The 16,031-nt window shown below is 44.8% G+C and overlaps 1 protein-coding gene across 1 annotated transcript in view; it reads left to right on the top strand.

Moving 5' to 3' along the window:
* Positions 1 to 16,031, top strand: part of LOC311225418 (EEIG family member 2-like) — a 106,312-nt gene that overhangs the window by 27,062 nt on the left and 63,219 nt on the right. The window contains exon 4 of the mRNA XM_084310691.1: positions 2,673 to 2,789. Coding sequence (XP_084166817.1) covers positions 2,673 to 2,789 — 117 coding nt within the window. The remainder of the gene's footprint in view (positions 1 to 2,672; positions 2,790 to 16,031) is intronic.

Here is a 16,031-nt window from a genome sequence, read left to right as displayed (position 1 = left end):
AGACTCTTGTCAGGAGCAAACAACATCCTCAGTTATCCCATTAGTTCCCTGGGATGTTAAGCTAAGAAGTCTGCTAAGAAGCCTATTATGATGAATTGAAAATGGGGGACCCTGATGTAAACAAGACGAAAGTCTTTCTCTGGTCTGCATCCCCTTAACAATTGTATGTATTGAGCTGTACTGTACTGTACCCATTCTGCAATCTGTTAATAAACTTTTCAATCAATCAATCAATCAAGCATAATTATTTATTATTATTATTATTTTATTTCATTGGGTTTTTAGCCTTAGTTGCACTTTTGTTGCAACCCCAGTTATCCCATTAGTTCCCCCAAACGTAGGTCTGTTATGTTAAGCTATCAAATCTGCTAAGAAGCATATATTATTTATTATTATTTTATTTATTTTATATTGGGTTTTTAGCCCTAGTTGCACTTTTGTTGCACTTTTTTCTGTTTATTTCATGTTTTTAACAGTGCATGAAAGATTGTGTATTACTGCACATTTTTTTTTGGGAAATAAATCATAGTGGTTCAAAAATTTGGGTCGCAACTTAATGACTAAGGAAAATGTTGGGTCCCGAGGCTAGACCAGTTGAGAACCACTGCTTTAGAGCAATGGTTTCTGATTTCTTGGCGTTCTTTCCTCCCTCGGTTGGTTCTGGCAGGATGTGTTTACAGAAGCAGCTGTGCCTTATTTGGACAGAACCAGCACTCTGCACTGTTCTGATCAGCTGTTTGTATATTTTGGTTCACCGTTTTTTACAGTCTATCTAAAGAGTGATTGTTGCATTGGATAGTGGAGGCCATATCTTTAGTCTACTCTTATTCAGAGAGAGATCCTCCAGAAGGTCTTAGAACACACTCACACTAACCTCACACTAGAGGTGACTCAACACCCTGCATGGGCTCTATTGAAAGTTGTAGTCTGGACATGGTCGTCTCCTTATACCTTTGTTAAGTATTATAGTCTGGACATGGTCGTCTCCTTATACCTTTGTTAAGTATTATAGTCTGGACATGGTCATTTCCTTATACCTTTGTTAAGTATTATAGTCTGGACATGGTCATCTCCTTATACCTTTGTTAAGTATTATAGTCTGGACATGGTCATCTCCTTATACCTTTGTTAAGTATTATAGTCTGGGCGGCTATGTGGTGCAGTGGGCAAGGCGCTCACCACCAATGCAGGAGACGCTGGGCTCGAGCCCAGCTCTCCGCATTGCTATCGGCTTGGCTGGTCGTTCATACTAATACAATTGGCAGTATTAGGGGGTGGGAAGCTGATGGGTGGGGATCGGACGTTGTGGACAGCGACTCCTACAGGTCGGTTGGTGCGCCTGCGCAGCAGAATCAGGAAGCGACGGGGGCGGCGTGCCCTCCAAAAGCAGACCCCCGACCAGGGTTTCCGTTAGCCGGTAATTACCGGTATTTGACCGGCAAAATCTGTTGAAGTCCGACATATTTAATCTCTCCGGTCATAATGTCCGGTGAAAATAATTCCCTCTAAGCACAATTTGATTATTTGAATTGTATTAAAATAGGCTAAAATTAAATAGCCTATGCGATGAACGAAACAATCATTACATTTGTTTCATCGTTGCTTCACCAAGCAGGTCTAAAAATAATGACAACGACGTTGTCAGCGAGAGCTTAGTGCTGGGTTTGTGAGTGCATGTGCAGCTGCAGAGCCACAGAACCCACCAGCAGTGCCGGCACAGTGCAGTACTCCAATTCAGCCATTGGCAATTCAGCTGTTGGGTGGGGGGCGCTGCTGAGCGGTCCCCAGATAGGGCCTGAAAACAGCTGCATCTCTGGCTCTGCAGCGGCATACTCTCGCAAATAAGTCGTTGGGAGGTGGAGATTCATCACGCAAACCCACGATAATGTTGCCGTCTCTCTCTGCCAAATTTCTCAGTTCTTCGCTTGATATAATTAATACAAATGTCCAATATAACGGAATTCGTTAGCTCATAAAAATGTGATTATAACAGACTGTTGTTTATTAATGTCGGGCCGACTGCCCACAGACCCCTATTGATTTAAAGTCAGCAGCAGCACGGAGTCTCGGGACTTATTTTATTTGGAATATAATGACATGTAATGAAAGTAGCCTAGTTTTAAGTTAAAATATTATAAATCTACATGCCTTGAGGATGTCATTCTTTATATAGCCTGCATATCAATTGCTCAATAAACTCTGACCGGAATTTCTCTCATTTGACCGGTAGATTGAAATCTACCGGACACTGAGGCCGGCAAAAATCTTTTCTAACGGAAACCCTGCCCCCGACGCTGAGAGATCGCGCTGTGCAGGTGAAAAGATGCGACTGCTGCTTCCTCGAGTACCGGAGGGGACACGTGATGTAAGGCTTAGTCCACATTGCAGCCGGCCTGTGGGAGGCATGGCCTAACAGCGTTCGAGACAGGGGAGGGTAGAATTGGACGATACGAAATTGGGATGGGAGAAAAATAGAAAATGGGAGAAAAAGTAGATACAAAAAAAGTATTATAGTCTGGACATGGTCGTCTCCTTATACCTTTGTTAAATATTATAATCAGTTAGAACTCTTGGTGGTCATCAGTTAGAACTCTGGGTGGTCATCAGTTAGAGGGTTAGGGTTAGGTTAACTCTGGGTTGTAGTTCAACCCCAACATGTTCCTTCTCTCCAGCTGGGCTTTGCTGACCTAAATCTAGCCGAGTTTGCCGGCTCGGGGAACACCACCCGCAGATGTCTTCTTGAGGGCTACGACACCAAGAACACCAGGCAGGACAACTCTATACTGAAGGTACTGTAACTAAGTTTCAAGTTCAAGTTTCAAGTTTTGTTTTATTTGTCACATATAAGGTACATGGACATTATAGTAAAGTGCTTGGTTCTGTATGAGCCTCCTGGGATTGTGCTTCATACTGTAAAGGAGTAAAATACCAAACACTGCAAAATATACAATATACAAAAATATTCTAAATTCTAAATGCAAAAATTAGGTAGAAGAGGTAGTGCAAATGTGTAAGACTAAGTAGATAGTAGACATACCCTGCACATTTGGTGACGATTGGCCTAAGAGCCTATTTATGTGCTGAGCCACGTCTTTTTAAATGTATTGGTTAATATCTTTAAAATATATATATATATTAACATGCCTTTTGCAACATTTGATGAGCTTCATCCAATAATGATCCACAGCAAATTTGGTAGCAATCTGACTATCGGAGATGTCAAAATTGTGTTTTACATAAAATCCAATGTGGCAGACTTTATGGGTCCTTGGGGCAAATTTGTGAGTATAGATGGATGTCTGTACCAAGTTTTGTGTAAATCGGACTCGCGGTGTAGGAGTTCTGACCTTTCAAAGTTCATACGTTTTACCGTTGATCATAGCGCCCCTTTAGGCCAATTGGGTTCATATTTGTTGGAGAGCATTTATATTTAAATTCACGTAAATCTGCACTTCGTACTTGAAACCCCAAAAATATGATGATATGCTTAAAAGTGTTTACAGTGTTTAAAGTGAATGTTTAAAGTGAGTTTGTGCACATGTATGTTGTGTGCAATAAATGTAGAATGGATGAATTATGTTAGTGTAAGTGGAGAAATCTTCCATTCACTTAGGTATGTACTTTTAGGCAAATCTTCTGCTTAAATCATAAGCTCATTTAAGGGCATCTCCTACCACTGCTACGCGGATGACATCCAAATATATTTCTCCTTCAAGCCTGAAAATTTGGAAACATTTAATATCCTGCACGAGTGCCTGTCTGCCATCGAAAATTGGATGGGTAGAAATTTCCTGCAGCTAAATGCGGCAAAAACAGAGGTACTGATTGTAGTGTCCGAAAACATTGCCTCGAGAGTAGCCTCGCACATGGGTTCCCTTATTTAAGAAACCTCTGGGTCATTTTCAAACAGGCCATAAATCTGGACAAACATGTCAAAACTCTGACTCGCAATTGTTTCTTCCACCTAATAAACATTCCAAAACTCCGGTCCATCATATCTCACAATGAACTAGAAATGGCTGTACACGCCTTTATTTCATCCAGGCTTGATTACTGCAACTCACTCTTCATCTATCTAAACAAAAAATCCATTGACCAACTTCAATTGATCAACAGTTGGTCCAAAACGCTGCTGCTCACTAGCAGTGTTGGGCAAGTTACTTTTAAAAAGTAACTAGTTACAGTTACTAGTTAGTTCTTCCAAAAAGTAACTAAATTACTTACTCAGTTACAAATTATAAAAGTAACTAAAATCTGTGATCGGATTCATATTTCCCATCCGCTGGCCTGAGACCCACCAAAAAGCCCCACCGAACCCTCCAGCGGTTCAAGAGCGCCATCTGGTGGCCGATCGGCGCAATCACCCAACAGGAAGCCACTTGGACGATGTGCTATTCACCCACACCACTTCCGGGCACTCGGTACATGTCCCGGGACTCGAGCTCGTCACAACACACAGCGATCCGTTGCCAATAACTCGATAAACAACATGATTTGGACGTATATACCATTATACAACCTGGAAATGGACCGGGTATTCAAACATCCCATAATAGGAAAATGTATACTCCACGCTCATCGCCCAACGGCGCGAGGAAGATACGGTAAGATTCAGCGTTATTTTTCAATGTCTCCTATACTAACTGATCTGATGAACATATGTCCCACATTAGATGAATGGTATAATGTTGCCCACGGAATTATAAACGCCCCCTCACCCATCCGGTCAACATCAGATGCCGTGTAGTAACTTCTAGAACCATGTCTAGTTGGAATTTTTGCCATCAAACTGTATTTCATCATCAATATAATGCATTTGGGGCTATAGATCACGTTCTGGAGAAAGCTGCAGAAAGAGATGAAAACATACTTATACATTAGACCATACTTTAGTATGAATATGTGAATGAAAAAGTTTAACGTTGCTTCACCCTGAACAATACATATAGGACATTGAATGGGCCCTAATAATGGCAATTTAGCAATAGAATTTAAAAAGTTATAGCCCTGCAAAGAAGGGGAATTTCTCCATAGACAAATAGAGCTGGCAACCTACTGTATATCATGAATTTAGCCTTAGGCAATCAAAGTGTTAATGTTGCTGTGGGACAAAGTGAGACTAGCCTCCAATCAAATGCCATGTATGTAGATATTATAATTACTATGTTTATATGTATTGCCCCTCAACAGGCCACAACTGGGCAACATTAAATTATGCTTGTTAACACTATGGCGTCCATTCACGAGTATATACATGTTTCAATTCCATGCGTTGTGGTCCAGAGCCACGAGTATACTCGTGACGAGTTGTTATTGTTTTATTCCATATTTATAACGCTTATTAGGTCCCCGATCCACTAGCAGGATCTTTCCACATATTTGATTTTCGAAACATGCAGTACCGGCCAGATCCGCTTAGGGACGCCATCGCTCCACTGCAGTATCATTGAGGGGATTTAAAAAAAAAAAATGCTTTTACAGTCCTGTGGGCGGATCATAGAGCCTTGATTCCAAACGAAGCCCCTCCATCTTTGATCAGCTTGCCGAATGTTTTTTCCAGCGTGGAATAATGGGATTTATGATTAGCCAATGTGCATATCGATCTACCAGAATCCGATGACTGGTGAGGAAATGCTGCCGGCGATCACATGGCCTGACGGTAGGATAATATTACCCCAAATTACAGCTGGATTGGACATTGAAAACAAACGTGATAGACTACTGACATTGGCTACCGGAACGCACACTCTATTGCTAATCAATAATACTGATCGGCGTTCCCGCTGCCCCCATTTGATCCATAGATGCTCTGTAATAGTCCGGATGCTACGCAGTTTGTTTTATTTCATTCGTATATATACAGCAGAAATGGCGTTTGATATAATGGCGCCAACGTTTAGCCTTTTTTGCAGCCTCCTGCAGAAAAGCCTAGACGAAAAGCGCGATATACCTTATATTCACGACGCTATAAAATGACAACCAACCGATGGATTTTTATTTTCTTTAAGCCATTATGAAGGCACGGTTTATGCACTCAAGTGACAATGAGAATGGACAGATAGCAATACTATAAATGATATATAAAGCTCTTAGAAAGTACATCGGTTTGTTTACAATCCTCTGTCCTCTGAGGCCTAAATTGCAGCGGGGCTCCGGTCGCTATAGTGTTAAGCACTATACCAAAAATAAATAACAAATATATACTGATTGATTGAACATTTTAATGAACAGATTGCAGAATGGGTACAGTACAGTACGGCTCAATACACACAATTGTTAAGGGGATGCAGACCAGAGAAACCCTTTCGTCTTGTTTACATCAGGGTCCCCCATTTTCAATTCATGACATTTATGACATACACAACATACAGATATAAGAATCTAATCTAATCATCTAAACTAATCTAATCATGACATTTAAGACATGCATGACATACAGATATATATATATATATATATCTCTGAGCACCAGACTGTGCTATTAAACCAGGAAGTGCAGCACTATGTTGATAAGGCTGTCAGCAGTAGAGCCACTACTGCAGTGCCCTGCAACACAACAAGAGTGAACAAAAACCCTCATGGCTGTCGTTGACTGCTCGCTTGTGTTGTTCGTTTGATTAGTTTTGGATTATTTGGGCTCGCCAAACAAACTATCAAAATGTACACTACACGGACCCGCGGTCTCACGCTGACTGAGTCGCTTGTGTTGTCGCACTGTGTGTCAGACTCTGGATGCTTTAGACACCCGCCCACCTCTACCTCTGATTGGCTTACCATGACATTTTACTCAACCTCAGCCAATCGCGCACTGCCCACTAAAGAAGGAAGAACAGTATGTCTCTCGGCGCAGAGATCTGTCTGATGAAAGAAACAGGTTCAATCATAGTAACGCGCCGCATTTTTTGCCAGTAACGGTAACAGCGTTATTGTGAGGATTCGCCTGTTCCCTGAGCTTTTCCCTGTCTACTCTCTTCACCAGCCCCCACCCTTGTGAGAACTTTTGCCTGCCTCCTACTCTTCACCAGCCCCCACCCTTGGACATTCTGTTCCTCTACCCTCACGCACCTGTTGGGAGTTTGCAATCTGCTGGAGAGTACTTAGGTTGCAGACTCCCCTCCAGTCCTTGTCGGGTCGTTCTGTGTTCTGGACTCTGTGTTCGTTCTGTATCTGTATCTGTGTTCACTCTGTGTTCATGGAGTCCTGTACGTTACCATCACCTGCCGCGTCTCCGGCGTGAGACGACGTGCCAGCCATCACCACCTGTCGCCGTTTGCCTGGAGTGGGACACCGTCTTCGCTCTCTAATTCTCTACGGGAGGTTTTCCAGTGTTCCCACTCCAGACGTCAAGCCGGCGCGTCATCGCTCCCTATTTTCCACGGGAGGATGGCATCTCTTCGCCCCGGTCCCCTGGGACCCCTTTGTTCTGCGCTGCCCGTCTGCAGCACCCGAGGAGGAGGAAGAGGATCTCCGTGCCAGGCCTCCGCCGTCGGGCCCCTGTCCCCGTGCCAGGCCTCCGCCGTCGGGCCCCTGTCCCCGTGCCAGGCCTCCGCTGTCGGGCCCCTGTCCCCGTGCCAGGCCTCCGCCGTCGGGCCCCTGTTCCCGTGCCAGGCCTCCGCCGTCGGAACCCTGTCCTCATCCCTGTAAGCAGCTCTGGCCCTCGCCCTGTCCAAGGCCTTAACCCTGTTCTCTGTCCCTGTCTCCAGCCCGCCTCTCCGGGCCTCTGTCCCTGTCCCCCTCTCCAGTGCCCCTGGTCCTGGCCCTGACACTTTGCCCTGGTCCTTAGCCCTGGCCCTTAGCCTTAGTCCCTTAGCCTGTTCGCCTCTTTTTTTTTTTTATTATTAACTTTGGCCATTCCCCTGGCTCTTTTATACGTTTATCGCATTTATTCTGGTCAAGGATGACCGACAGAAACAGGCTGAAAGGGTTGAGATGGGGGGGAAGACACTCTGGGAAAGGCACGGCTGCAGTATTTGTATTTGTATTTATTGGTTTAAAATACAGAGACAGTGCATATTAAGGAACATTTGACTGTAAATATGCCAGTTTAGCCAAGTTGGCTAATTTTCAACTGTAGTCTCTGGGGCAGGTGACATGAGCACAACAATAATTAAAACATAGTACAATAATTAAAACACAGTAGGAATCAATATAGGTTACAATACATACAAATAAATACATTAAAATACAACCCCTCAGTTAAAAAAAATAGTACAATAATTAAAACACAGTAGGAATCAGTATAGGTTACAATTAGTGCTGTCAGGCGATTAAAATTTTTAATCTAATTAATTACAGGTTTTGTAATTAATTAATCTAATTAATCGCATTTTAATCGCATATTTATATTTCATATTCATATAAATATTTAAAATTCAAGGACATTACATTATTGTAGCAGGTGACTGATCAATTAAATACACCAAGAAGAATGCTTTAGAAATCAATTTTATTAAATAAATAAAATGAAAACATACCTCTCAATAAGGTAACATTTGTTGCTGATACAGCTAACAGTTTACACTAAGCTACAGTATCCTCAAATCAGGGTCTACTGCAGGGTCTACTGCAGGATCTAGTGCAGGGTCTACTACAGGGTCTACTGTATGCATGACATCTATTCCTCAGCTTGTTTACATTGTCTGAGTGTAAGGCTGCCCTCTTCTTTTGGACTATGTGACCTGCAAGTGAAGAATGCTTTAGAAATCAATTCTATTAAATTGAATAAATAAATAAATAAAATGAATGAAAACATACCTCTCAATAAGGTAACATTTGTTGCCGATACAGCCAATAACAGTTTACACTAAGCTACAGTATCCTCAAAAATCAGGGTCTAGTGCAGGGTTTACTACAGGGTCTACTGTATGCATGACATCTATTCCTTGAGCCAATTGCTAAGACAAACAAGCTTCAGCTTGTTTACATTGTCTGTGTGTAAGGCTGCCCTCTTCTTTTGGACTATGTGACCTGCAAGTGAAGAATGCTTTAGAAATCAATTTTATTAAATTGAATAAAATAAAATGAATGAAAACATACCTCTCAATAAGGTAACATTTGTTGCTGATACAGCCAATAACAGTTTACACTAAGCTACAGTATCCTCAAAAATCAAAACAGCCCACAGCAAGCTAGTGTCTGGGGGCATGACTACAGGGTCTAGTACAGTGTCTACTACAGTGTCTGGGGGCATGACTACAGGGTCTAGTACAGTGTCTACTACAGTGTCTGGGGGCATGACTACAGGGTCTAGTACAGTGTCTACTACAGTGTCTGGGGGCATGACTACAGTGTCGGGGGTCTTTATCCATGGAATAATCAAAGTATACAAAGCATAATCCGTGCCTGGGAAGGCGGGCTGTCGTCGGCAGAATAATCCGGTATACAGGTCCACTCGCTCGTCGGCTCTGGGGCTCCTCGGGTGCAGCTTCACGTGGGGTCAACCACCCTGGATAAGCAGCCAGTTCTCTGCCCGAAACGATGGGGTACTGACTACGGTAGTATTCTCACCGCACGAAGCACTATATATTAACAGACTATTATTAGCTTAATAGACTACGTCCAACTCGACGATATAGTGCCAAATATGACTATTCAAATATTAATATACTGACTACAGGGTCTAGTACAGTGTCTACTACAGTGTCTGGGGGCATGACTACAGGGTCTACTACAGTGTCTGGGGGCATGACTACAGGGTCTAGTACAGTGTCTGGGGGCATGACTACAGGGTCTAGTACAGTGTCTGGGGGCATGACTACAGGGTCTAGGGGCATGACTACAGGGTCTAGTACAGTGTCTACTACAGTGTCTGGGGGCATGACTACAGGGTCTAGTACAGTGTCTACTACAGTGTCTGGGGGCATGACTACAGGGTCTAGTACAGTGTCTACTACAGTGTCTGGGGGCATGACTACAGGGTCTAGTACAGTGTCTACTACAGTGTCTGGGGGCATGACTACAGGGTCTAGTACAGTGTCTGGGGGCATGACTACAGGGTCTACTACAGTGTCTGGGGGCATGACTACAGGGTCTAGTACAGTGTCTGGGGGCATGACTACAGGGTCTAGTACAGTGTCTGGGGGCATGACTACAGGGTCTAGTACAGTGTCTGGGGGCATGACTACAGGGTCTAGTACAGTGTCTGGGGGCATGACTACAGGGTCTAGTACAGTGTCTGGGGGCATGACTACAGGGTCTACTACAGTGTCTGGGGGCATGACTACAGTGTCTACTACAGTGTCTGGGGGCATGACTACAGTGTCTACTACAGTGTCTGGGGGCATGACTACAGTGTCTACTACAGTGTCTGGGGGCATGACTACAGGGTCTAGTACAGTGTCTGGGGGCATGGTCTACTACAGTGTCTGGGGGCATGACTACAGGGTCTGGGGGCATGACTACAGGGTCTAGTACAGTGTCTGGGGGCATGGTCTACTACAGTGTCTGGGGGCATGACTACAGGGTCTACTACAGTGTCTGGGGGCATGACTACAGGGTCTAGTACAGTGTCTGGGGGCATGGTCTACTACAGTGTCTGGGGGCATGACTACAGGGTCTGGGGGCATGACTACAGGGTCTAGTACAGTGTCTGGGGGCATGACTACAGGGTCTAGTACAGTGTCTGGGGGCATGGTCTACTACAGTGTCTGGGGGCATGACTACAGGGTCTACTACAGTGTCTGGGGGCATGACTACAGGGTCTACTACAGTGTCTGGGGGCATGACTACAGGGTCTACTACAGTTTCTGGGGGCATGACTACAGGGTCTACTACAGGGTCTGGGGCATGACTGCAGGGTCTAGTGCAGGGTCTAGTGCAGGGTCTACTGTATGCATGACAAATCTATTCCTTGAGCCAATTGCTAAGACAAACAAGCTTGTTTACATTGTCTGAGAGTAAGGCTGCCCTCTTCTTTTGGACTATGTGACCTGCAAGTGAAAATAGCCTCTCACATGGCACAGAGGTAGCAGGAGTAGCCAGATATTTGCGAGCAAGAGGAGACAGCTGTCCATAGGCTTTTGCGTGAGCTGCCCACCACTCCAGTGGACAGTCATTCATTCCGATGCTGGGCTCAGCTTTGTAGAGGTCTAATTGTCCTGACAGTACCCTGACTTCATCTGAATCAGAGTCTGAAGACAGCAGGAGGAGGGTCCTCTTCGCTGGTGGCTCGTCCTCTGTGGCTTGTGGAGCAGCTTTGTCTGCTTCTGGTCCTGGCAGCATCTCTTTAAGCCAGGTCCACACCTAATAAGAGGGACAATTAATTAGTTGCATAGGACTTTTCATGACAGCCTAAGGACTTAACACTGGTCTTCTCATTCACACACACACCTCATCCCTCTCGTCCTTTGGTACGCTCTTCAAGTCCTTGAATCGCGGGTCGAGGGCTGTAGCCAGCTTCAGCCATCTGTTGTTGAGGGTCGCTTTGCGTGCGTCCAGGTCCTTCGTGAAGCTGGCCTTGAACTTTACCATGTAGCCCGGATCCTCCTCGTTGAGGTCCATGATGCGGTTTAGGTGGCAGAGTGCGGGGAGCACCACAGAGCATGAGACGTAGGTTTCCCCTCCAAGGAGCTCAGTCACATACCTGCAGTGAAACAAGAGAGCGAGAGAGAAAGAGGTGAAGGTGTGTGTATGAGAGGGAGATAGGTGTGTGTATGGGGGAGAGAGGGGGGGTGAGGTGTGTGTATGGGAGAGAGATAGGTGTGTGTATGGGGGAGAGAGGGGGGGGGGTGAGGTGTGTGTATGGGAGAGAGAGGGGTGAGGTGTGTGTATGGGGGAGAGAGGGGGGGGTGAGGTGTGTGTATGGGAGAGAGATATGTGTGTGTATGGGGGAGAGAGGGGGGGGTGAGGTGTGTGTATGGGAGAGATAGGTGTGTGTATGGGGGAGAGAGGGGGGGGGTGAGGTGTGTGTATGGGAGAGAGATAGGTGTGTGTATGGGGGAGAGAGGGGGGGTGAGGTGTGTGTATGGGAGAGATAGGTGTGTGTATGGGGGAGAGAGGGGGGGGTGAGGTGTGTGTATGGGAGAGAGATAGGTGTGTGTATGGGGGAGATTGGGGGGTGAGGTGTGTGTATGGGAGAGAGAGAGTGGGGTGTGAGGTGTGTGTATGGGGGAGAGAGAGAGAGGAGGGGGGTGTATGGGGGGAGAGAGAGAGGGAGAGACACTTACCTGCAGGGCTCAAGTACAAGCTCCAGCTTCTTCAGTTTGTCACACTCTGTGGGGGTCAGCATGGACAGCTTGTGGTTCTGTTGGGCCAAAGTGGCAGTCACAGCCTCCTGGTTCCTCAGGTACCGTGAGATCATGGCCAGTGTCGAATTCCACCTTCCAATTCAATAAAATAACTATTAGTCCCACTGGGGGTTGTTAATGCAGCATGATGCAATTGTACAGAATACAAAGAAATAAACACACACACACACTAAATTTACCCTAAGCATACAACAGGTAGTTAAACAGTCTCACCTTGTGGATACATCTTGTATCATGGGCTCTTTTGCTTGTCCGAGGGCAGTCTGCTGCTGCTGCAGTTCTTCTGTACTGGCAGGGCTGTGCTTGAAGTGGCCTACAATCTTGCGGCACTTTGCCAGGGTGGTGTCAAGGCTTCTGTCCTCAAGGGAGACTGTGATGGTTCTTTGCAGCACGTGTGCAGCACATGGCATGTGCTGGAACGGCATATAGCGCGCTGCTGCTATCATATTACGGGCGGAATCAGTCCCAATAGATGTGACTTTATCTTTTATATTCCACTCCTCTATTACGGTGTTGAACTGTTCAGCACACGCATCGGCGAAATGGCGGCCCACAGTTTTGGTCACCGTTAATGCAAATGATTGCAGTTTCCACTCAGTATCGATCAAGTGCACTGTGACACCCAAATAATTATGATTGCCCACCGACGTCCAGTGATCACCCGTTAGGGCCATTGGGCCAGCCCGTGCCAACACTTCTTCCCTCGCCTCCCTCTCTGTGTCATACATGTTGTGGATCCTTTTCATCACTGTAGCTCTCGAGGGTAGCTTGTAATTTGGGTCAGACGACGCTATTCGAAATGACTCCGCTAAACCCTTATCTTCCACTATAGCTATTGGCCTACAATATTTTGCTATCCACTTCGCGACGCTGTTGGTTAGTTTGTCTGTGGTGGATTTACTCAACCGTTTGCCTAACGGTAATTCTCCAAGAGTGGTTTGACGAAGCGTGCGAGTTGCTCTGGAGCTAACGTTAGCTACACTGGAGCTGCTCGAACAACTTGCCTGGACATGTTTAGCGTTCATGTGATACGTTAGACTAGAGCAGCTTCGGTGATACGCAAATTCTTTTTGACATAAGCTACATATTACAATGGTCTTGTTTACTGTCCCATCTATATTCTTTTTGAAATTGAACTTGCCGTTCATAGGTCCCAGGAGTATCGCCTCGGGTGATGCTGACATCTTGTTCCAGCTGAGCTAATTCCTTTGTGTGTTTGTTTTGTTTGATAGACGACGCATGTGTGAAGTGACGATCAAGTAGGCTACGGGTCATTCAATGGGCCAAGTTTAATACGCCCAACTCAAGCGTGGATTTCAAAATAAAAGCGCACCGATTTGCCACTTGTCTAAAGTAAATATAGGTCGGCTGTAATTAATTTTGCGTCAATTTTCATAACGCGATAATTTGCTGTGTAATTAATTAATCTAATTAACGCGATAAACTGACAGCCCTAGTTACAATACACTAAAATACATACATTAAAATACAACCCCTCAGTTAAAATGGTCGCACACTTGACCATCTCTCAACCATGATTTTAAGTTAGTTTTAAATGAGATGTAACTTTGATACTCCCTGAGCCGTGTTGGCAGACAGTTCCAGGTGTGGGCTGCTCTCACGGAAAAGGCTGTCTGACTAAAAGCAGACCTCCTGTTTGGGACTACACAGTCCCCTCTGACTACAGACCTGGTATATCTATCAGCAGATGCTTTCTGTTTTATGAAAGTACAGAGGGGGGGAGGAGCCAAGCCATGTAGGATTTTATAGGTAAGGCAGGCATCTTTGAATTTGACAAGATTGTCCCAGCTCAGTAGGTTCTGGTTTGCTATGCTATAACAATGGTGGTGGCTGTTTGTTTTCCTGTCCAGAACTTTCACAGCCTGATGGTAAACTACCTGTACAGATCGTAATGTTGTACAGGAGGCTTGTGTCCAGCTAGTCAGACAGTATGTTAAGTGTGACATAATAATGGCATTAAAATACAGTGCTGCTGCTTTTGTTGACAGAGAGTTTCTGATGTGACGGAAGTTTGATAAGTGAAACTTATCCGGGATTCGAACTCGCTAAACCCCAGATCCGTGACGAGCACGGTTGTCCCCGGCGCTGAAATAGCGCTCGCGGTACGTGGTGAGCTACTGGAGCTCCCCGGCCTGTTCGCCTCTTAAAGGCACAGTGCCGCATTTTCCATATTTCCTTGACTCTAGTGTTTTTGTGTTTTCCCTTAAAGGGACTGTGCCGCTTTTTGTTCTATAATAAATATTTGCCCTGTTTTGGCTTACTCTCATACCTGTCTTGTGTTGTGCGATTGGGGTCGGTTACAAACCATAACAGTTATTAAGATTGGAAGAGTAATCCGTTAGATTACTCGTTACTGAAAAAACGAACGCTGTTAGTAACGCTGTTACTTATAATGCCGTTATTCCCATCACTGCTCACTAGGTCCAAAAAATCATGCCACATCACCCCCATCCCTGCTTCCCTGCACTGGCTCCCGGTAAACTCCAGGATAAATTTCAAGGTCCTGGGCCCTCATTTATCAATAATGCGTAGAAAGTGTTCTATTTTCATTTCTAAGCTCGACATTTAGAATGTCTCTATGCACAGAAAAATCTGGATTTATCAACCGTGCGTGCACAGGTCGTACGCACACTCTGTGTTGATAAATACCAATGTTCTTACTGTCTATGCTCATGCATGATTGTAAGCATTTGCATACAGAACCGCCCCTAATTAACCATATATGGTAATGAAACACCACCATGAAATGTGAAATAATTGACTAAGCGAACTATGAGAAGCTTCACTGAGAGCGAGATTGACCAGGGAGGTCTAACCAACAAATTGAACGTATACAGCATTTTCCGTTGGGAACAATCTTATTAGGAAACATGACACACAGAATAATAGTATTTAGCTTTTTATTTGAAACAATATTTAATCGCGTTTGGCGGTGGGTGTTCTGCGTCTGCCCCCCTGTGCCAAAGAAGCAGGCCAACTGCGCTCTAAATGGCTCTTGTGCGGCGCGTGAGCCCGTTATAATTGCGCTCCTGTTGGGTCGTTCAGAGTCATTAACTACGACTACGGCTTCAGTGGATAACCCGCTCACCTGCATTTAAGTGATATTTTAACCTGTTAAGCCTGTAGGTCCCCCAATTGGGGGACCCTGCTTTTCTTTATCATAAATCGATCAATAGAGACCGTATTAGATCCCCAATTATTATATCATGGGTATCATTGGAAACCCACACTCATTGGCTACAACCCTGTCCAATTTTTTTCGAGATCGCCAAATGATTGACGGAGCTAGAGCCCCCGGAGGTCGGGGGTGGTAATGTGTACTTTGGCGCACGCCTCACATATCGGCATGTAACCTGAAAGGGCAATTGACAGGCAACAAATAGGGCTATAATTCTATATATATATTGTATTAAAAGAAATGCACACCCGAGCCGCTAGAGGTCAGCAAAATGGCGCGTCACGAATCGTCCTCATGAGGGCCCACATGTGGGCCCTTGGATGTTAAGAGTTTTGTTTAATTTTTATATTTTTTTTAGCCAAGAGTAAAGACCATAACCCTATCAAAACAGCAGTCAAAGTGTATATTTTCATTTTTACCGATGTTTTGTAAGATTTACAGAAAATAAGAATTTATCGGAAAAATGCAAATTATATCTCTTATCGTAAAACCGTGAGGAAATTACTAAATCCGGATTTAACCCTGCCATTGGAAAGAAGAGCCTTTTCCATATCCATAGAAGTATGATTTGGCCATAATAAGGTCAA

Source organism: Notolepis coatsorum, assembly GCF_963971535.1.
Source record: "Notolepis coatsorum genome assembly, chromosome: 3".
NCBI lineage: Eukaryota > Metazoa > Chordata > Actinopteri > Aulopiformes > Paralepididae > Notolepis > Notolepis coatsorum.
Note: the sequence above shows the minus strand (reverse complement) of the source record. Positions and strands in the feature narration are given on the sequence as shown.